The 23,803-nt window shown below is 40.9% G+C and overlaps 1 protein-coding gene across 1 annotated transcript in view; it reads left to right on the forward strand.

The window, feature by feature from the left end:
• The window catches only part of ARMC2 (armadillo repeat containing 2), a 94,598-nt gene that overhangs the window by 13,666 nt on the left and 57,129 nt on the right, over positions 1–23,803 (forward strand). The window contains exons 4-7 of the mRNA XM_054568884.1: positions 1,983–2,190; positions 15,246–15,322; positions 19,541–19,639; positions 23,474–23,649. Of these exons, the coding sequence (XP_054424859.1) occupies positions 1,983–2,190; positions 15,246–15,322; positions 19,541–19,639; positions 23,474–23,649 (560 nt within the window). The remainder of the gene's footprint in view (positions 1–1,982; positions 2,191–15,245; positions 15,323–19,540; positions 19,640–23,473; positions 23,650–23,803) is intronic.

The raw sequence follows: 23,803 nt of genomic DNA on the forward strand, positions 1-23,803 counted from the left end.
CAAGCAGACAGAGCATCCTCACTCACACTAAGTTTAATGGTGGCAATCCTGCAGGAGTAGGGGGAGCCCCAGGGCGCCTCTTCACTGTAACTGATGAGCTCACCTTGTAGATTGTGACGATACAAGGGCTGCATGCAGCTCCTTCACCTACGAGTGTGGGGGTGTTTTCCCCTCTAGAACTCAGCTGGGGCTTCTTGGCCACCACTGGACCACCAGGGTCTAGAACACCACCTGACCCACAGCCATGAATGCTGAATAAATATTTATGGAGTGAATGAATGAAAGAAGCAGATGCTAAAATGCAGGCACAGGCTAAAGATGCTCTGTAATCTAAAACAAAATAGGTGCTTTGTGATTCAGGAGTAAAGATCCTCAAGGGAGCATGAGCTATGGAAAGAGCCCTGGACCAGGAGTCAGCACTCTTGAGTTCCATTAATAATGATGACGATAACGTCTACGTTTTGAGTGTTCCGGCGCCATGTAAGTCACTAGGCCATATCATTTAACTCTCACCACACCCCCAAGGGGTGGGGACCATTGAGGAAGGTGAGAGAAAAGTTGAGTAGCCTTCCCCACTCACACAGCCTGTACTTGACCCCAAGTCTGATGAAATGCAAAGCCTACGCTCTTCCCACCGTATAGTCCTGCTCTCCCCGAACTTCCTCTGTGACCTTAAACTAGTCACTTAACCTTTTGGGTTCTCAGTTCCCATCTTAAAAAAAAAATGAAGATTAGCCTAGCCAGTCTCTGTGGTTTCTTTCAGCTTTAAACTTCAGTGTTTTGGAAGCACTGTGTTCTGTCAGAGAAGTAGACTAGGTGGTTTTGTTGTTGGTTTTTATTGTTTTTTCGGTTCTAGTGCAGAAAAGGAAGGCTTGAGTCATTTTGGAAAAGCTTGCAGAAGTATTTTTCTATGTGAAGCTCTTCCCCCCTTCCCTTCTGGGAAAAAAAAATTATCACAGACTAGAATATAGCAGCAGCATAATGTCAATTGCTGATGAAGAAACAGTGTTTTATTACAAGTCGAAGATGCTGCAGTCATACGCAAGACAGGTGTTTCAGTTCTAAGACTGGACATCTTTTTGCAACTCTACCTTACTCCCCTTTAGCAAACCTTATAGGGCTTTCAGTGCACCCTTCCATTCATCACCTGGTGAAGGCCTCCTAGCCTCCAGGACCCAGCCCTGCCCCTCTGGTCACCTCTCTTCCTCGTCTCCCCCTCACACACTCCATTCCTGCTGTTCCTTGAGCATGCCGGGCACGCTCCTGCCCTGGGGCCTCCGCAACTGCTCCTCCCTCTGCTGGAAACCCCGTCCCTCATCATCTGATGGCTACATGCCTCACCTCCTTTAAGGGTCTGTCTACCATGTCCACCCTGTTCAAATTTGCTACCTACCCCCATTCCTAGTCTCCTTTATCCTTCTCCACTTTTCTATTTTTGCTCTTTTCCATTGCACTTACTATCTTATATACCTTATTTTTTTTATGGTGGATTACTTATTGTCTGTATACACCTATTAAGATGTAAACCCTATGAGGTCAGGGATTTTTGTTTTGTCGCTGATGCATCCCAAGTGCCCCGGACAGTGCCTGACATCAGGAGGACACTCAATAAATATTTTTTTGAATCAAAAATTACGAACATGATCAAATTTAGGAATAGGAGTTATTGTTATGGGATGCAGAGTATATATGGGGACTTAGGTAGTTCATAAGCCTAAATTCAAGTGTTTGCCTTAGGTAGACTCCAAGCTAATAGCAACAAGATTCCATTCATTTCACCTGCTCCATTGATGATACCAGGCCTAAAATAGGGGTGAGGTCTTGAATGTCCAAGGAGGTTTTATCCATATAGTCGCAGACTTGATTATAAGCAATATAAAATTGTCAAATTGTGTAAATTCTTAGACTGAAAAAAATAATTGAAAGATGGTGATTCCTAAAAGAAGAAATGCTTTGACAAAACATTTCCTTTGTTATTACAGGAAAGAAGACAGTGGAATCCAAAGAAACAGTTAGGATGGGGAACTCTATGATGAAAATCAATGGGATTTATGTGGCAGAATCAAAGGCTATTGGCCTCGTGAAGAGCCGCCTGCTTCAGCCAACAGATGAGGGAGGCCTCAGTGAAGGCAAGGAACAGGAACTGTTCAAAGGGACAACATCTTTGCCATCTCCTCTCAGAAACGGAGGGTCAGTATTCTTTCTATATCATTTTCTGGTGAGGATAACAATATCATTTACCAGTTTGTTTTCTATCTTATGTTTATGGTTGGCTTGCATTTTCTCTTTTATGTAAAGCAAATTTTAAATTAATGATACATGAGTGGCAAAGATTTCTTCTCACAGCTAAATGGAGTTGGTTTTACATCATCTCCATTTAATCCTTAGGAAAACATTTATTCATTCTTGCCAAAATGCTGCTCTGATAGGACTGTCAGAAGAAAGTCTTTGCTTTAGTTGGACTGTTCCAGCCCACTGTTGAGTGACGACTGATGATTCTGTTTATGTTATTTGGGATTCTTGCCTGGACTGGAATCTCATTAGCTCCCTTTTGGTTGGCTTACCATTGTTAACTCCGCAAAAGAGTAGGCATTTAATTTATTTTTTTCTTCAGTAGAAACTTGGATTAAAATATTTATTTTGTAAACTAGTAGTAAAAATAGGAGAGTCCTGTAGATTTTGGTTATGAGACAATCCCTCTACTAATCCCTCATAAAATGAATGATTGGGAGCTGCTTTACTTCATACCACGTTCCTAGATAGTACTTTCTTTTTCACCCCAATTCTCACTGACACCTTCATCACACCCACTGGCCCCCTCGCCCCCGCTTACCTGGGAGCCCCTAAGTTCATACTATGTTCCTAGATAGGGCTTTCTAGGACTTTGCCCAGAAAATCGGGAGCAAATATCCTACCACATTAAGGGTTTGTAAGAAATGTTTATGGTATGGCCCACGTGGATTCTTACCTGGTGTTTTTCCAAGGCGGCCTTGAATAACTGGGGGCCAGGGCAGGAGCAGGCTGGGTTTTCTAGTCCCAGCCACTAACGCTGCTAAGATAAGCAGAAAGTCTCAGACTGGACAGGGTCACTCAAACATATTTTTCTATGACTTTCCATTGGGTCATTATGGACAACTGCCCAGTTCAAACTGGCCGAGCAAGATTACATTCCATGGGCCATTTTAAGACCAAGTTCTTGTTACCCTCACTTTAGATTTCAGGCCTGACTTTGGTTTGTACACATGTTACGTGCTTAAAACTTTTCTCCAAACCAGCAGCTTGGCGGCTGGTTAGTGTAGCTGAACTGATCTCATCTTTTAACACAGCCTGAGGAGTGTCGCACATGCTGCATTTATATTAGGCAACCTAGTAGTCCTTGTAATGTCACTTCGCATTCAGAACATTTTTTAAGTGAAAGGAAAAATGAAATGTCTCCTTAAGTGGAAGAGAACAAACTTCAAATTGGGACTTTGGGAGCTGAGCACAAAACATCACACTGGCCATTGCAACAAATCTTTTCCAGTTGGTGAGTAAGAATAGGCTACAGGCCTCAGAGCTTTAACATAAAAGGCAGCCAGAGAACTTGTGTTTCTTTCAGCACTGAAGTGAAAAGGAAATATTTATCCTGCTGCACCCATCCTTACAGTAATTAAAGTTGACTAGGAAAACCAGACAAGAGCTGTTTTGTTTTATTTTATTTTTTTTGCAAACCTTCAGATGTTGCAGAATAATCTGGCAAGCCAGAGTTCATTATGTCTTCTCCCGTCTGAGACAGCAAAGGCATTTTCAATTACATATTTTATCCCACAAAGAGCAAAGGAGAAATCAATTAGGGACTGGACGCACTTATTCCTGGCTGTCCAAAATTATGAGGCGTTGGCACTAATTTTTAATTGTTTTCTTTTTGTTTTGTTAGCATGACTTTTGTATCATGTAATGATTGTGTCTGAGTTGTGTTTGCAGTATACCCTGGCAAGTTTAACTTCCAATAACATTTTTGCTTTATGAATCTTTACCTCCTTTAATCACTGAATGGGATTTTGTTGAGGTGCCAAAAAAATTTTTTATACAGTAAAATTAAAACAAACCAGCAAATGGAAACTATTAGCAATTCTTTCATTAATTACATTTGTGAATCAATCTGGGACATTTGATAATTATTTCTTGTAAACATTTAAGTGAATAATTCCAAGAAGTGATCTTTGCTTTGCAGTGGAGTGTTCCCAGTTTTGATGTTAAAGCCTTACCCTCAATTAACGTGTTTTTTTTTTATCTTTCGTCCATAAACTGAAAAATGAGGAGGCTTGTCAGTGAGCCGGGCTGTCAGAAGAAGGGAGAGAAGGGACTATGCCATTAGAAAAGGGAGAGGCCTGAGATGACCAAAGCAGGAGCAGGCTGTGTGAGGGGGGCAGAGGAGGGGAGGGCGCGCTCTGCTCTGCCAGGGTCCTGCGCCTCACGCTGGGAGCTCGGGCTGGGGAGAGAACAGAGCAGTTCCTTTCAGTGACGCAGCATTGGTCTGTGCACCCTCAATCTAGAATATAGATAACGCAGACGGAGGAGGGCCTGCAGTTTAACTTTATGCTGGATGTGACGGAAAAGGATTTGCTAAGCAAGGTATCATGGCAAACAAGATTTGGGGGAACTATTTAACTTTCCAAAAGAGAAGACACTCTCAAGCACTTAACAAATTATCATTTTAAAACAGTGTGCCAATTACAACAGTCTCTGTGTGTTCGTTTAAGGATTCATTTAAAGTTTGGCAGGCTTGCTCTTTAGCAACACTCCATTTTCTCTTACTTTGGTATATGGATTGAAAAGAGCTTTCATTAAACTGTATATATGGGGGTGGGCAAAAGTAGGTTTATAGCTGTTTGTGTGGAAAAAGATATGCAGGTTATGCTTATTACAGTAGCTTTATTAACTCTGTGTTTTGTACTCACAACTGTAAACCTAATTTTGCTAACCCCTGTATATGTATAAATCTCCTTCCATTTGTCCACCTGTCCATCTGTCCATCCATCCATACTTCCAGTGGTTCATTCTGATGAAATCCTTTATATATCTGCTTAAAAAACCTTTTAAGGTTTTCTGTGTAATATTGTTCAAACGTTTGTGGTTTGGAAATGTAATTTTTAGGAGGAAAGGCCAAGAGTAGTCAGTTGTAGAGAGTCAAGAACTCTTTGCTGGGATCCAGAATCCCTGGATGTGGTTATTCTCTCAGCCACATGATTTCTCTATATGTTTTTCAGCAAGTCTCTCAGCACTTTTGGGGGCTCAGTTTTTTAATCTGTAACTTGGAAATAACTGTGCTCCTTCACTCCTGTCTCCTCCCAGCTGTCTCCGAAGGTTGTAGAATAATCAATAAGGCTTGAAAGGATTATATTTAAACTATCAAGTGCTGTTAGTATTGTTTGAGTCAAAAATAAGAAAAGAGGGCTTTTGGTTAAAGATGGCAGAGCAAAGGTGTTCTGCAGAAGCCCAATCAAAGCAACAAAGAATAAAAAACAGAGAAATAAATGGCATCAATGAAACAAGGGGAAAAAATGGTTCCAACTCCAAACTACAAACCAAGAAACAAATTTTACACTGCACTATGGCTTCTGTCCCACCACCAACACCCTTTGGAAAGTAGGCTGTCTTGCATTGTATATTAAATCCTGCTCAGTCCATGTTTGCAGGAGGCCTGTCCCTGTCTCTCCTGCTCCTCTTCCTAGAGGTGGTAAAGTGGCCCCAAGATGGCTACCCAGAATTCCCCAACCCATCAGCCGTACTACTTGTTTCAGATGTGGTCACATGATCCAGGCAAGGCCCATGGAATTCTTCCCTGGTACTTTTGCCAAAGTCTTTCGGGAAAGTGCTTTTTCTCCAAGTTCACAAGCAATAAAGATGATGTTGTCTTAGAGCCAACAGTGACCAATGTCTAAACAAACAGAATGGAGAGAATGGCCAAGTTCGAGGATGCTATATAAACCCCTAGACCCAGCTGTGCCTGAGACCACCACGTCCACACTCTAGACTGCTCTGTTTTGAACCAATATGTTCCTTTTCCTTTCTCTTTCTTTCTTCTTACTCCTTTCTTTCTCCTCTCTCCCTCCCTCCTTTCTTTCCTTCCTTCCTCTTTCCTTTCTTACCTTTCTTCTTTCCTTTATTTGTTTATTTTGGCAGGGCCAGCTTGTAGTACTTCAGATTAGGTATTCATTACTTGGAATATTGCAACCAAAAGAGTCTAGTTAACCTGCCAGACTCTATAAACTATAGATGAAAACAAGAGGTAATTTGAGAGCAGACACCTCCTCAGACCTTGAGCAAGAAACAGGTTTCAATAAAACAGTCTCTCAGTTCAGGAAGGTGTACCCAATAGTCTTTAATGAAAGAAACAAGGTCTAAGGTGTGGGAAGGCCACTGGAGAAGTGAGGAAGCCACTGTAAAGGCCCCATATAAGATCCAGATCATGAAGCAACTGAAGGGGGGGGGAGAATGAAGCTGAGGGCGACATGCTCTCATTTCATGTGAGCCAGCTAATTTGTGCGCCTGTGTACATGTGTGTTTGAAGGTGGGTAGTATGATGATCAGAACTCAAGGAGCACAACAGGGCTTTTCTGTGAGTCGCAGCAACTTGCAACACACAAGCCAAGGGAACACGCAGTCCAAATCAAGAGAAATAACAGACTTAGTGAATGAAGGTGCAGCACACCCCAGTTCTCTCCCTCTGTGAATCCTTTTCATTATTCAACAAATATATGGCTCTATTTAAAGATAAGTAGTATTAGGACTAGAGTTAATATGGGACTTGATTGTAGGTATGTAAAGAACTTAACAAAAGACAGATGAAGAAAATGAATCGCAAAGAAATTACTCTCCAAACACAAGGAAAGAGTTAAAACAATTTTTCATAGCATCAAAGAAATTATAGGTAATGTTATTGATCTCTTTTTTAAAAGAGGGAAAAAAGAGCTCTTCTTTGGATTGTAAGAATTCAAATTAGAGGTTATAATCCTACATAAGAGATGAAAAGTATGCTTGCAGTTCTCAACAATGAAAGAAAATGTATAAATGCGGAGAGGAAAGCCACATTAGACATTAAAAATGAGAATAAAAACAGTTGAAAATGCAATGAGACCTAGTGGACAGGTCAAAAAGAAATTAATAAGAAGATAGGAAAATGATTAGAGAGATTGAGGTAGATATGGGAGGCATGGCACGTTTTCCTGAGGGAGAGAATCATCTTCCTCCTGCTCCTCCTCCTCCTCCCAGTACTATCTTACTTTGAAATAAGTGCCAGGCACTCTTCCAAATGATTTACATACATTAACTCATTTGATATTTGCAACAACCCACTGAGAATGGAAAAGAACCGAAAAATATTAAGACATAAAACAGAAGATGACTTCCTGAGATAAAGATTTGAATCTGAAGCTCATACGGACACATCGTGTCACAACAAATTTGATATGGAATAATCCATACTAAGAATTTCCAACAGCGCTCAGCACTAGAACACTACCCAATACGCTTACACTCTCAATTAGTAATTGTTGACTGGGGGGATCAATGGAAGGCGGTCCCCTCTGGCCATGCAGGCTGAACAAGCAGTTACATAAAGAAAAAGGCAGGCTGCCTCTGGCTTTATTAAAGCATCCCTCAGTGCTAGAAGACAGTAGAGTAATGTCTATGAAGTCCTAAGCATAAGAGGGATAACCCAACAATTGTATTGCCAGCCTTCAGTGAAAAAGGCAACAGACGGACAGTTTCAAATGTGAATGAACTCGGGCACTACAGTACTCATGCACTTTCTGGAAAAACTCTTAGACAACAAAAATGGTGAGTCAAAATTCAAAGCTCAGAAATGAAGAAGATATGGTAAATGCATTTGTGGTGAGTATTGACTTTGTTTTCATACTGAACTAAAGTGAAACAACTCCGAGAACGGTGGCTATGGGACAGAACCCTCGATGACGGCATAGTAACCTGCATAATCAGAACCAGTACTTGGGAGGCAGTATAAGTACTAATTACGTCACTTCATAATTGGGAATAGGTTTTTCAGCAGCTACAGTCTGAAATTGAAATATCTTGTTTAAAAAGAATGATTGCAGCATCCTAATGTTTTTCATTATTTTTTTTTCTTAACTTCAGAGAAATCTTTTAGAAACTAAAATCTTTTGGGAAGACCCATTCATCTGAAGTTCTACAATTCCTTCAGTTTCACCTCAATTTCTGTTTCTCTGTTAAACTCAAGTAAAATTTATACTTAACACTTTTAAATGACAATGACATGTACTGTGATCCCATTTATATGTATCGTTTACCTGTGCTTCCTCCAAGTCCCCCTTCTGTGCTTTCATTCTTTTACCTTTTTATGCACAATATGTCTGAAATGATGTTTACTACGTATTGACAATATTTGTTTCTGGGTGGTGGGATCCGGGGTGATTTTTTAAATAATTTTCTTTGTACTTTCTTATATTGCCTAGTTTTAAAAAATAATAAATATATCATTTTCCAAAAATAATGAAGTCATTATTCTTTTAAGAAATTGAGGGTAATGTGGCCGAGAAACTGTTTTCATTTGGAAAAGACGGGCCTTGGCCAGAATGACTTGGTAGAGTCCACCTTAATCAACAGTTTGCGTGTGTAAACCTTTCCTGGTGAGCAGAGCGTGGTGCTGGGCATTGGGCGATGCAGAAGTGGGCCCTGTTCTAAGGAGCTCGCCTACGTAGGGGGCGCGGCTGCTCAGGTGTGGGCCCTGCGAGAGCAGCGTCAACATCACCGGGAGCTGGTTAGAAATGCAGAATCTCAGACCCCACCCCCGAACTGCTGAAATAGTGTCTGCGTTTTTATAAGATACCCAGGTGATTTGTGTGCACACAATGATTCCTCTGATGATGGAGGAAGGAGAAGAGAGTTGAAAGAAAGGTCCTGGGCTTGTAGAGGTGGGGGCCTAATTCTGACTAAAGATCATGGAAGGTTTCCTGGGGTTTGGGGCTTTGCAATGCCTCCCAAGGCTGATCTTCAATAGGGAGAAAGTGTTGTGTACTTTGCTAAAGGGGCAGCATAAGCAGATGGGGGGATTTGACTTGTCGGCAGGTTCAAAGAAAGGCAGGTGGCCTGGACATAGCAGGAGCATGGGTCCTGAGGCTGCAGACTACAGGGGGCCGCCGAAAGGCTGGCAGCACTGGAGACCCTGGCAGCAGTGTGGACGACACTTGGAGAAGGGAGGGCCTGGGACTGAGATGACCACTGGGAAACATTTGCAGCAGGTCTCGGGGAGATGGTGATGTCAATGAGTTTGCACAGTAACACCCTGGAATGGACAGTCACAGCAACCTGCTGAAGTTCTCATAGTGCAGCAGTGAGAAGTTCCAAGGGCTTTTCCCGTGAGGTTCCTTCAAACAGTGGAGCTCTCAAGGTCAAGGGAAGCATGAAACTGGGCCTTTACTCTAAGCTAAGGAAATTTAAGCCTAACTAAGCTAAGCTAACATGGTTAGCTACCACGCAATGTCTAAGCAAGCTTATACATATAGAACTTGAATAATAACTAGTTAGTGATTATTGAAAAAGGTACTTAGCATATGTGTATCATCTTTAAATGTATGTATTTTAAATCTTGGGCCATTAGCTGATGAATGCTGTAGATACTTTGGAGGACTTTCTTAAAATTTTGGTCTTATGAACATTCCTGTAAAAGCATGTCCCTTAATTTCCTTGTGTTTGTGTGTAACTGTTTAAGTAGAATTCTATTTTTAATGTTATTAAGACAGAGTGCTGGAAACTATGTATCTAGTACTTCAGGCTATAAAGACATGATGAAGGGACTGCCATCCCTGGTTGAGGGCATTTCCAAATCACAGTCAAAGAATCAAAGAGACTATAAAGCAGGGGTCAGCAAACTAAGGCCCGTGGACTAAATCCAGCCTATTAGCTGTTTTTGTGAAGTCCTCCTTATTGGAACACAGCCACACTCATCCATTGGCCTATTGTCTATGTCTGCTTCCACGCTACATTGGCCGAGCTTGAGTAGTTGTGATTGATATGGTGTGGCCACAAAGTCTAAGATATTTAATACCTGACTTAAATCTATACTGTCAAGGCTAATTCTAAAAATGAAGTGTCATCTTCTTAGTGCAAGGAAAAGCTTAACCAAAACTTTGACAAATGTCCTTTTTATCATAAGCATCCTTTAAAATTTCCTTTTCCATTTTTACATGTTATTTTTTCCCAAATAGAAATAAATTTATCCTCCCTGCCTAATTCCAAGTTCTTCCATTTAGTTTACAGTTTACTTCTTAGTATCTAGTTATTGCTCAAAGCAGGAGTCAACAAACTATAACCTGGGAGCCAAATCAGGCCAGACACCTATTTTTTTATTTTTTTGCAGCCCTTATGATAACAATTGTTTATACATTTTTAAATCATTCCCTATTAAATGGTTATAAAAGTACCTACATAACAGCCTACATTCTGCCACTTGGCCCACAAAGTATAAAATATATACTGTCTGGGTCTTTCAGAAAAAACTTGCTGACCCCTGACTAAAAAATCCTTAGTCATAATAATTGGAAGAACTGTCTGAATTGTAGCAAAATCTGAATTTAAGAATAATTTTAAATAAATATATATATTTTTTATTTTTGATGTATACTTGGTCAAGCAGATGTTGCTAGTGTGACCAATTCATGGATGGGCATTAGTAACTCAGTCTGCGTATGGCATTGCTTTGGCTACAAAATTCGATTCTGATTTTTCAGCGTGAAACATAGAACCCTTGTCAATAACTGGGCTATGAAGGCCTTGCTTTTGCATGACACAGGTGGGCTGCTTTCCTCACGACTCCAACCTGACTACAGATGGAACCACAGGAAGGGCAGACCTGAGAGAGTGCAGAGATGGAGCCAAAGCCCTGATCATACCATACCTGAAACCCACCCTACCGCCTGACTTTTGGGTTCGATGAGCCAGTCAATTTCACTTATAGTTTGTCAGCAAGAATTGGGTTTTTGTTATTTGTAGATGAAGCTATCTTCACTAATAAAATGGTGTTATTCTACCTCTAAGGAGAATTTCACAGAATACCTTTAAGGAATAATTTCTGGAATTATTTTATCCTTGGTACATCGCAATCATTGTAAAAAAAAAAAAAAAAAATGGTCTTTAACAACACAGACCAGGAAGCTGGGAAGAGGAGCAATGATACTGGATGACTGCATCAAGATCTAAAAACATCTGATAGGCAGAAACGCTCTACCAAATACAATACTGCAATGCAATAAGAATAAGTTTAAGGATATCAATAGGAATGAGCTGCATGTGTAAGAAAAGACAAGGACTGGCCAACACTGTGATGTGACCACCCAAACCACTAATATAGTTTTAGGCTGCATTGCTTAGAACATCTCCTCTTTGCTCCTCAGGCCATACCATTAGCTCAATGCTGAGTTCCAGACTTTAAAAGGGATCTGGACAAACTGACACTCAGAGTCACTAAACAGGCTGACAAGAACAGTTAAAACCGTATCAGATGTGGAAGAGTTGAAGGGACTGGAGAAGTTTGTCAATGATTGCAGCTGTGATAATAGTGTACATTTAAATACTTAACTGTTATGTGCCTGGAATTATACTAAGCAATTCCACATTATATCATTTAATCCTCACAACCACCTTACATTGAGGCATGCCATTATTTCCCACCCCCTCAAACACAGATGAAGAAACCAAAGCTTAGGTACAAAAAACTTACCCGAGGTCACACAGCTAATAAGCAAGTGGTAGAACCATGGGATTTATTAAGTTATAGGAGATGGCTTTAAGTGGTGAATGCAACACCTTTAGGTATTTGAATTGTCAAGAAGAAGGATATAGAGTTGTTTCATGTGGCTCTGATGAGAAGAACCAAGACCAATGGGTAGAAGTTTTAGGAAGACAGATTTCCATTGAGTATGAGATCATCTCTTTTTCAGCAAAGAGGGGATTTTCTTTTTTAAGACCATTGACTCAACCCAAAATTCTGGTTTACCCTGGCCAGACAGGACCTTCCTGAGTCGTCATCTTCTTGAACCTGTTAATCATGCTCATTTCCACACCATGTTGCTCGGACTACATGACAGCACATTTAATTTCTGTTCTTCCTTTGGACTCCCTTTCCCCTTTTTGTCCTTTTCCCATGACAGTCTTGTCCTCTGAATCCAGTCTTTGGGCCAGTCCTCTGATGACCCTGGTCTGTGTATACTGCTTTGATTTTTAACAGAGCTCTTTTCCTGATTTCCACATCTCCTTTGTAGATGCTCCATTTTTCATCAGAAACTCAATATGACAAAACTCACATTTACATTACACATCTAACTGTTCTACTCCCAAACCTCTCCATTTTTTCAAAGATATTATTTATTTATTTTTAGAGAGAGGGGAAGGGGAAGGAGGGAGAAAGAGAAGGAGAGAAACATCAATGTGTGGTTGCCTCTCGCGTGCCCCCTACTGGGGACCTGGCCCGCAACCCAGGCATGTGCCCTGACTGGGAACTGAACTGGTGACTCTTTGGTTAGCGGGCCAGCACTCAGTCTGCTCAGCCACACCAGCCAGGGCTAATCTCCCCATTTTTGTTGATAGTAATCCTACTAACTATCCTGTTCCTCCTAGGCCACCTTCTGTTTGTCCTTCTGCCTGAAATCAACCACTAAATCCTATCAACTTTTCCTTTATAGGATCTCTTGAGTGTGTTCTTTCTTCTTGAGTCCTCCTCTCACCCTCAAAGGATTAGTCCTCGTTAACTTCTCTCCTGACTCTCCTAAATAATTGTCACTGCATAATTCTAAATCCCATCTTTACTCACTTGTCTGGGAACCAAGGACTGCCTCTGGTTGCCCATTAATGTAGGTCCATTGACTCCACCCCCCAGTTCAGGCGGCTGCTTCCAACCGCCCCCGGCAGAAACCCTCCATTCCTGTCTCGCTGGCCCAGTGCAGTTACCCCTGCCCTGAGCACCGTCATGCCCCTCTTCACCTTCACTCCTGCGCCTCTCCTGAGAGTAGGCCTGTCCTTTGCTGATTCAACGTTTATTCTTTTAAGGCCCACTTTGAGGTTCACTTCTTCCTCTCAGTATTCACCTCCTTCCCAGTATCCCTCTAGTTCTTGTAACCTGCTGAATCTCACATTCTAGTACTTGTGTCGTGACTCTATTGGAATTTTCCATTAAAAAAGTCCCTCAGTTCCTCATAGTAGATTTAAGCTTTTTTAGGGCATCTCCTTATATATTCTTTATCACAATAACATCTAGCACTGGGCTGCTCAGACAGGTGTTTGTTGACTTAGACCTAAAGAAAAAAATAATATTGACAATTTATTAAGTTCTTCAAATGTACCAATCACTATACTAAATAGAGGCATTGCCCTCATTTTAAGATGAGGAAACCAAGGCCAGGAAGTTAAACAAATTGCCCAAGTCCACCTAGCTGGTAAGTGCTGGACCCAGAATTTGGACCTAGGTAGTTGGGTCCAGAGCCTGCACGTTCAATCACGGCACTAAGATGGTCATACACAGTACTGGTCAATTCCAATCCTACGCTGTTCTTGAGAACCAGGGTAACCCAGCAGTGTTGAGCTTTTGTATATAATGAGAAGGATCCTTCTTCTGTTCCCCTAAGAAATGAGTACACAATAGTGGTATTTAGTAAGGCAACCTCTTTACTGGCCATGTCCTCAGGGAGGGTAGGCTGGTGACTTTCAAAGGCCATTAGCTGACAACTGTCTTGCTTGATTTCCACAACTGTTTAGGACAATGGTGAAAAGAAGGACTTGCTTCTCTTGTCCTCACACTTTCTTGTGTTTTCCAGGGGTGGTAAATATGGAAACTTCCAGCCTCACACCCTGCCAAACTTTTGGTATTTTATCGTTTTATAGGATTGATTTCCTTTATTTCTATCTTCTTTAAGATCTTCTTCATTTACATCTCAACTCTGAGAGTGTTGACAGAAAAGATCTCATCCCCATTTCTTTGTTTGATTGGCTTAGGGACATTTGCTCTTGGAGCTGTTTTTACGTGTATAAAAATGAAGTAATTGTTTCAAAGTATTAGCTAATTTGACATCTTTTAGAAGGTTAGCTTGATCTTTTTTCTTGTATGATAAAAAGAAGTGTTAAATCAAGTGTTAAAGAAAAAGGACTTATTTATGGAAAATGATATTCAGAGAAGCTAAACCTTGGGGCAGTAGTAAAGGTCCAGCAAGATCAGCACTGAACATCCACTGGGCAGCCCGTGCCACAGCCGGCAGGAGCGAGGGGCATACGTGTGGGTGTTCGTGCGTAACCCTGGCCACATGTATATACATCCTTTATGATTTTCATAGCAAATATTGTATTTGACAAATAAAATTTTGCTGTAAAACTTTCACTAGTCTCTTAGTGCTTTTTTTTTAAATTTTGTACAGATATTTCAAAGCAAGTACTTGTAAGTATCAGCTCTAGCTAAAGAGAAATTATGTCCTTTATAGACCATTTCTATATTTAATGTAAACTTAAAAGAAAGCAGGTATATCATCCTGCTATGGGCTAGCCATTACACTTTTATTTGGAGCACAAAATGTTTGTCATCTAGGACTGCCTGAGTGTATCTTCAATTTTTTTAACATTTAAATTATGCCTAAAAGTTAAATATTTTCAGAGAATATAAATTTAATTTAAAAATGGAAATGGAACGCTCTGTGGTATAGTAGAAAGAGCAGTGAATTGAAAATTATGAAACCTGGGTTCCAGATCTGACCTTGCTCTGTGACCTTGGGCACATCTGACAAATTTGGGAACTTTTTTTTTTGGCGGGGTGGGGGGATGGGGGGAGGTCTGGAGAAAGAGAGAAGAGAAGGAGGGGGAAGAGAGGAGAGGGGAGGGAGAGGTTGCTCTCAGCTCACAAATGCGAGGCTTTTGTGATTCAAGCATACCAGTTCTTTCTTTTTCTCACAGTGACCTCTTGTGGCATATATCCTTAATCAATTTTTTGATTTGCAAAGTAAACTTTGGATATATTTTTGTTGTTGTTTCTAGTACCTATATTTCATATTATTAAACAAATATGACTTGTTTTCAAAAGACAAATATTTGTTGAAAATTAGAGGTTGATATAGTTTACCAAACCCCACTTTATAAACAGCGCTCTGTGGTTTCTTCAAAAACGGTACATGGTCAACCCTTGACACTTACAGAAGGAGAAATGCTTTGGTTTTTGCGCTGAGTGTTGTATGTATTCCTCTTCCTCCTAGGGACCAGGTGAAGGGGCGTTCGAGGGCCTACTCATGCCTCAACAGCTCGGACCCGAGCAGGCCGCAAACCAAAGCAGGTGAGGTGCTTGTGTTCTGAGAAGTCCCACCATTCCTTCATCTTCAGCATCTCTGTTCACGGAAAAAAAATTTGCACCAAAAATGTCTGATGTTGGCTCAATGTTTGAAAACTTCAGGCAATTTGTCCAACTTGGTCACCAATCAACATTTATTTTTATAACTTTTTATTATTTTCACAATAGTCTTACCATTCTTACCATTATCCCAGCTCACGTATCTATAGATTACACCTGTAATGAAATTATTTTGTGATAGTGTTTGGAAAGTTTCAAAACCTGACTCCAACATGGAGCCCTCTGGGTGTTTAAATTGTCTAATTGAAAAAAATATGTAACAATATAAATCACAGACTAGAAATGATACAAAATATATCATGCAATGGAATGTAGCAATCAGAAGACTGAACTAAACTACATTTATAATACTGAATGAAATGAGTATAAATATAACATTACATGAAAAATTAAGTAAAAAAAATGATATATGTTGTTTATGGATATGGATCTAAGTAGTAAACATGTAAAGCCAAGCATGATAAAAATAAAAATAAGGACCTGATTTAGAATGGTAGTAACCCGTGGAGGGAGAGAGAGGAGGGGACTAGGTAGGGGGAGTTGCCCAGAAAGCATCAGCTATATCTGTAACATTTTGGTTCTTTAAAATAAGGTGGAGGATGAGAATATAGTTAATATTTGACCAAAGTAGTTTTGGATATACAGGTGTTTGTTATGTTCTTTGTACTTTTATTGTACACATGAAATTTTATGAAGCCCAACTAACATTAGATTCACAGAATGTTTTATAATCTTCAGAACTAATTTTTTAAACAAAATGACTTCTGTGGCCAATGAGAAATCTTAGATAGACTGATTTCCGTGTCAGCATTGTTGCTGAGGATTTTACATTTACATGCTAAAAACATCAGCCAATAAACATTGTGTCAAGTTTTTGTGTCCAGGATTCAAAGCTGTGGTTAAGAACTATAACCACTGAGACAGCAAAATCTTAAAAAACATGCTGAAATTTCTGCTTGACTTACCCAATTTCCTGTTGAATCATAATTTTTTATATTTAGCAAACCTAGATAAAAGTGCTTTCTATAATATTAGGTGGTTGCCTAAAACTGAGACAAACTTTATGTTTTTGTAGCTCTTGAAAAGTAATAATAGGATTCCATGCTTCAGTTTCTAGACTAGATACTGAGTTCGTATAGTATGTAAAGTGGGACTTTTGTGGAGAGCAGAGTTGGAGGGGGTGTGTGAGAGTGAAGATGTGGAGAGGCTGTAGCCGGAGACCCCTGCTGTCGCAGCGGTGCCGAGGAGAGAGGCGAAGGCAAACCCTCACACCACAGTGTCCGGCTAACTCCTGTTCTCAGGAGGAACAGATCTTAGAAACATTCAGAAGGGCCTGTGAGGGCCTTTCCTTTCTGAAGGTTAAATAAACTGTTCTGTGATTTCTGGCTCAGCCCTGTAAATTAACTCTTCTTGGGATGAACCTGTTACTAATTTTGTTTGTCCTGAGACAAGGGTTGATAACCCTGGTTTCTCTTAGAGCTATCCTGTTAAGGAGTATATTGCATAGAAGGTAACAATGCTGATTTGAATTTAACTGGACTTGAAATGTGTATTTCTAGTAAATCTAAGTGCCTCATAAATATTTGTTGATTAAATTATTTTCCTGGCACTATCTTTGGCTTTTCACTCAATATATGTTGATTTTATTCATATATATTGGACTTTGAAGATGTAACATACCTGGGAATATGAACAAATGTGTTTTTTATACTGCTTGAATATTCATGTTTACTTTTAGAGTCCATATTCGTAATTTATCAAAGTTAATGCAGACTCCTAAAAGTAATGATCCAAAAGATTGAGATGGTGGTCTGCAATTCTTTCTCTTCCATTCCAAAATACCAAAAGCTCTGAAAGCTGAAATATTTTTCAAACTCCTTCAGTGACAATGCCTGACCTGTACTGATGCAAAGCCAATGCAGCCTTCATTTCATTTGAGTGAATATTCACACGTTTTGCTGGAGGGGCGGGGGCTGCCCCAGAAGACCCTACTTGGTTGGGGTGGTATGTAACATGCAGTGTATGCACCATATTGCCTTACGAACATTCAAAATTTTCTGAATTCCAAACCACATCTGGGCCCAAAAGCTTTGGATAAGGCATTGTGAACCTGGAAGAGATGGACTGATTTTATCCAACTGTATGTTCAACTGTATGTTTTATGGTGACTTTTTGCTTATGGATTAGACAGGTTATGGGAAACCTTGAGTTAAAACTGCTGGCAGCACCTACAGTGTTTAGTTACAGTTTTTTGACACCCCCTTTTGTCTACTTTTGCTTCTCAAGTGCTCCTCCTGCCTGGCGTGCATCAGCCCCTCCTGGTATTAGGAAGTTTGCTAAAAGGCAAGCCCAGACTCCTGCAACTGGGAGTGGCCATTTGCAGCGGGGAGTGTAGGGGGACGGGGTGGGGGGCAGGGGGGTGCGGGCACTGGGTGGATAGTAACTTGTATAGCTCTCCTGCCTCTCTGCACCCTTACAGCATCCTTGGAAAACTTAATATGCATTGTCTATTTTCTATTCAACAGAAATACAGGTACATTAGAGGTTTTGGAAAATACAAAAGAGCACATAAAAGAAGTTAATAACCCATCATCTCAAGACTTGAGATGACCATTGTCATCTCATTTTACAGAGGAAAAGCGAAGCAACTTGCCCAAAGTCTACCACCTACTAGGTGGCAGAACTGGGACGCTAAGCCAGATAGTGACTGTTGAATCCATGCTCATCACAGGCCTCCCTGCTCAGCTTGTCTTTATTTTAGTTAAAACAACCTGAATGTATACAGGCCACACACCCTTTCAATGCTCTTTCTCTCTCTCTGGGGAACCCTCTGATCATCCCTATGATTTCTAACTCATGCCATGTCATTTTTAGGGTCCAGGCACCCACCGTGTAGCCAGTTAATTGGTGTGGGGTCTTCCCTGGGAGGGTACGGTTTTCCCAACCCAGTATAGACTGGGTGCCACTTCCCAGAAAGGAGCCGAGAATGTGCCTGCAGCGCTGCGCCTGAGTGCCGCACACAGCGGGCCGCCTCCGGCTAGACGGCCAGTTTGTCGGATCTGGAGATATTTCCTGTATGAGATGTAATCTTGATTTATAGTTTCTAATATGATTTACATTTCTCCTCAAAGTTACCTTTTAGTTTGCTGATTTACTGCAGGGCAGAACAGCAGAGAGGTCAAGTGCAAAGACTATGGAGCTACTTGACGTTGGGCAGGTAGCTTAATACTCTTGAGCCCCACTTCCATCCTTGGAAAATGGGGACAATTTGGGAACCTCCACATAGGGTTGTTAGGAAAATTAAAGACAGGCCTGCCGCATCGGAAGTGTTCAATGAGTGGCAGCTGTCGCTTCTCTAAGGCCCGCACCCCCAGCAGCGCGCACCCCTGCAGATCTGGCCTATCTTACAGCCTGATACTCTTCAGACAGTGGTGACCTGTTTGTTTTTTAATCAGGGAAAGAAATTTCTATTTACTGAGTGTTATCAGATGCTGGGCACCGGGGTCAGAGCTTATTCACATAACCCTGAAGGCAAATATTCTGATCTCTGTTTTGCTGATGAAGCTCAGAAGGAACGAGAAACCAGCCCCAGCTCACCTACTGCATCAATAATAAGTTAAAATTTGAGGTGAGATTTGTCAGCACCCAAAGCCCAGGCTTTCCCCTGCAAAAGCATGTGGCCCCCAGTGATGTGGACATTTCGTTTTATATAGGACAGAAAATCCCTGCAGGCCTCCTTTTGAGAAAACTTTTCATTCACCATTTTCAAGATCTCTATTCTTTACTTATCTATAGTTTTCTATCTATTCTACATTACAGAGGGGTAAGTTTAAGTAAAAACAACTCAAAACTGTTTGCCTTCCTGACAATAATTTCAACATTTGCAAAGCTTAAGATTTTATGAAGTATCCCAATCAGAGTTTTAAGTTCTGATATTTTTACATTATCTTATCAGAGTTTAATTTGGGGTGATTTGATTAGAAGACGTGTAGTTCTAATTAGTGTCAGTTGAGGTTGGGAGCAAAGTGTAATTTAATTCTAGAGTGTATTAACTTTAGTGATGCATAGCAAAGACTTTTGATGGTGCTCCAGCTGTAACTCTTTGTTCAATGCTCTTTCTCCTGCTCTGGGTTTCTTTCGCAGTCTCAAAAGCTGGCTTGCAAGTAAAGGATACAGAAATGGGAGCAGACGATGTCTTTTGGAATACAAGGATCATACCAATTTTGAACAAGTTAGAAAAAGGTAATAAAAAAGCAGTTTTTGTTTTAAATCAAAAATATCTGTGATTATTTACATGTCCCCATTGCCCTGATATTTTTAGCATACTTTGACTATCACTTCTGTGAACATGTTCAAAAACAAATAAAGTCATCTACTTATTTACCCAGGATTGTTATGTATTAAATATTACATGTAAACCTAATTTTTAGTGGGTTAAATTATATTTTAAATGTAGCAAGAAAGCCCACTTCTAAAATTCCCCTTGCGATGTAAATTGATTATCACCTACTCTGCCCAAGGAAATGCTGATTTAAACTCTTTAAGGTGGCAGTTAAGCAAGACAGCAAAAGATTACAAGAGATTCCAGGTCTCTGAAACTCTGACTAAGTCTCCTAGACTGGCATCCTTGGCAGGCATGCCCCTGGTTTTCTAGATCCAAATGTGCATGTCCTGCTCTCCTTAGGGCGAGCACACCTGTTAGGGATGCTGCTCAGAGCAGGAAGCGCCCTGGCACTCCGGAGTGCCCAGCAGAGAAAGCCCACCATCAACAGGTCTCTGCAAAAGTGACCCATGGGAATCTTGTCAGGGGAATGCCCCCCGCCCCGCCACCTTCTCTCTCTTTGCTGCTGCTGGGGAGTCCATTTCTGAAGTCGAAACAGGCTCAGGTAGAGCTGTGGTCCTGGCCCCGGGGCTGAGCTCAGCACCTCGCGCACAGCACGCAGCAGGCCTTCGCTAGGAATCGTGGCGTGCTCCTTGGATGAGCAAAGCAGCGTGGTAGCCACAGGAAGGGGCCCCAGGAGAAGCAGGGTAAATGAGTCCTCCCCGACAGCCACGCCAAACAGGAAAGTCAGCAGAAGACCTCCTTCCTAAAGGTTCCAATGACCTTGGCCCCTGTAGGCACTTAGCTGTGTTCATGGTTAATGGGGGAGCCGGAGACAGATGGCCAAATCACCTAATCTCTGCTCAGTAGGGCTCTCGCCTGCCAGGGGAGGGGTGAGTGAGACTAGATCATCACCACAGTCCACTGCAGCTCAACTCCTGAGGATGAGAATGTGGTGACTTTGCCCCTTCTGGAGGTACTCATTTTCACCCTCTTGTCAGCAGGCCAGGTCAGCTGCAGCCCTTGTTTTAGGAGATATGTACAAACACTAGTAAGGACAGCGTTAGTCTGGGTACGAGTTTGGAAAGAAACGTACCAGGAAGAACACAGCGGGGAGAAGGGCCGGCGACGCAGGGCCCATCGTGGAGCAAGTCTGCAGCCCGAAGGATTTCAAGAGGGTTCCGAGGGCTCTGGCACCGCGGACGCCAACAGGAGTCCACAGGAGCTCGGGATTGGAAATGTGGGAGAATCTCCCTTCTCAGAAGGACTAAACGCTGAAGGATAGCATGTCTTCCATGAGCAACTTTAAGAACGGCATAAAGGGACAGGGCTGGGTCACTTGACCCTTTGAGATTCTTTTTTAAAATTTTTTAACTTTTTATTTTGACATAATTTTAGGCTTCTAGAAAATTTGAAGAATAGTACAAAGAAGACTTGTATGCTCCTCCCCCAGGTTCCCCAGGTATTAATATTTTACCACATGTGCTTCATCGTTCCCTCCCTTCCTCCCCTTCTTGCACTTTTTTCTTACACCTCACTCTCAACACACACACACACACACACACACACACACACATTGGGGGTTTTTTACAGTTTTAAACCCTTTGAGAACAAGTTGTCAATGCGATGTCCCATAGCCCTAAGTACTCTGGTATGTATTTTTAGAAACAAGGGAATTTTGTTGCCTATCTGGAAATTACCATACAATACTATATGACCTGATTCAGATTTTTGCTCGTTATCCTAGTAATTTCTGTTATAGAAAAAAGAAAATCCTGGATCACAAGTTCCAATTATTTGCCATGTCTCTTTCATGATCTTGAGATATTTTGAGGAGGTTACAGACCACCTCACAAATTGGGTTTGTCTGGTGTTTTCTCACAGTTATTGACAGATCCAGGCCAGGCATCTGAGGCAGGTGTAAGGGATGGGTGGCCCCGTGCCCCGCCCCCGCGTATCCCCTCAGGACGCATGTGAAGCTGGCTCGGTCCATTCCTGATCGGGATGTGAACTTGGATCACTTGAGGAAGGTGGTATCTGCCAGGTTTTTCTACTGTAAAATCACTGTTCGCCCCCCCCCCCCCGCCCCCATAATTAATCAGTATCTTATGAGGGAAGTTCCTTTGGGACAATGTTGTTTTACACTATTTGTCAAACTTTCACTCACTAGCTTTAGTCCCTTGAGAATCTTGATAGTTCTTAGATTCAAGTTGTCTTTGAGGCTATATGGCATTCATAACAAACCAACTGGTGTAAAGTGTTGATTTGATCAATAGTTTAAAATTTGGCCCTTGAGCCTTCATTTTAAATTTCTTTTAAGCTAATACAGATACTCTTGAATAGAGCCCACCAGGTTGAAGATTTTGTGGAGGGAAGTATTAGGAAAATGCCTTGGAGTCTACACCCACTGCCAGATGGTGGCCTGTGGCTTGGGCTCAGGTTTGCGAAGAAACTGCCAGTCACAGAAGAATACAACAACAAAAGTGTTTTTTACAATAGAGCTTAGGTTTTTCCCTTTATTTAAAGTTAGTCCAAGTCATTTCCCATCAATTCATTTATTTAAGTGCATAACTGAAAGGCATTGAAGGTTACTTAGCCATTGAGGTTTAAAATTTTTTCTTAGATGTTATTGTTAAAAAGAGCTAAAAATGGCCTGAGTCATTTCCTTCTGCAGGCGCACACTTCCTCTATGTGGGCTTTTAAGAGCACATTATGGTATTTATTTAAGATTGGTTTCCTACTTTTAAATTTTGCAATGGAATCTATCAGAGATAATATTTTTCAACTGAATTCTTTTCTTGAATTCTTATTTTTCTCCTCCCATTTCATGTGTGCTGCTTTTCTTCCTCGTATATCTATTAGAATGGCTGCCACTTTAAAAAATTGCTTTCCTCAGAATTCTAACAAAAGCCTTCCTTTTATTCTCCTCTTTTCTAATAATCACCTCTCAATAATGGTGCATTTGGTGACTTTTTGAGATTTTGTTCCAGATGAGCCCTCTGTTCTCAGATGATGAGTATTATTCTCAGAAAAATATTGATTACTGATTTAATCAACAGATATATTAGAAAATAAATATGTATTAGACCACATTATAGGTTGTCAGCGCAGTATTCTCACTACAGCATGCACAGTGGATACAAACATACATAAGACAGGATTCCTACTCACTAAGCATGACATCTGTTTGAGGGCACTAGACGTATAGCACAGCATACATATATACTTGTGAGAAATAATAGTACAAGATAACATTTATTGTATATGGAATAGTATACCTTTTCTGGATGAGCCAGAACATCAACGGAGCCTTGAAGGACCCAAGTCAGTAGGAAGAAGGAAAAGAAGAGCATTCTAGATCAGAAGAACTGCGCCCCAAAGGGCTGAAGATGGAGGTGCAAGTGGTCTGCTTCCATGAGCCTGAACAGAGAGAGCCCTGGCTGAGGTGGCAGGCTTTTAGAATAAAGGAGACCAACCAAAATAGGTACAACTCCATTCATCAACATGCTCTTGGAAAGACAGTGTGTGCTCCATAAGCTGACTAATTAGTAAGTAAGTCAACTTGGTAGGAGATGGATTGACAAAATGAAAAAGAAATCAGGTTGATAGAAATGATAAGAGAAGGGGAGAAGCATAGTTCAGGAATTTGAAGATGTCTGGGGAAATAATTATAGTTTTTACTTATGCTGTCTGTGTTTGACACACTCGAAAACTCGACCTTAGTAAGTGCTGTGTTCCTCTCTTTGCCCTGACAGGAGGAGACATTGAAATGGTGTGTGCTGCTTGCACACAACTTCATCACACTTTAGAGGAAGGAAACATGCTTGGAAATAAACTTAAGAGAAGAAATATTCTCCTGAAGACGCTGTATAAACTAGTTGATGTTGGTTCAGACCCACTCAACCTTAAACTTGCAAAAATTATTCTAGCAGTAAGTTTTTCTTTTCTCTGGTCTATTAGATGGTAGCACATAAAAGTTTTGTTTAATGCTTTATTTGAAAATATTATAAAGATGATCAAAAATGCACTATATTCATTTAGAATCTTGAAAAAATTAAGGTATTAAACTTATGTCACAGAATTTG

The sequence above is a fragment of the Pteronotus mesoamericanus genome, unplaced genomic scaffold, assembly GCF_021234165.1.
Source record: "Pteronotus mesoamericanus isolate MK-2021 breed Mesoamerican mustached bat unplaced genomic scaffold, CSHL_Meso_final contig_20, whole genome shotgun sequence".
In the NCBI taxonomy this organism is placed as follows: domain Eukaryota; kingdom Metazoa; phylum Chordata; class Mammalia; order Chiroptera; family Mormoopidae; genus Pteronotus; species Pteronotus mesoamericanus.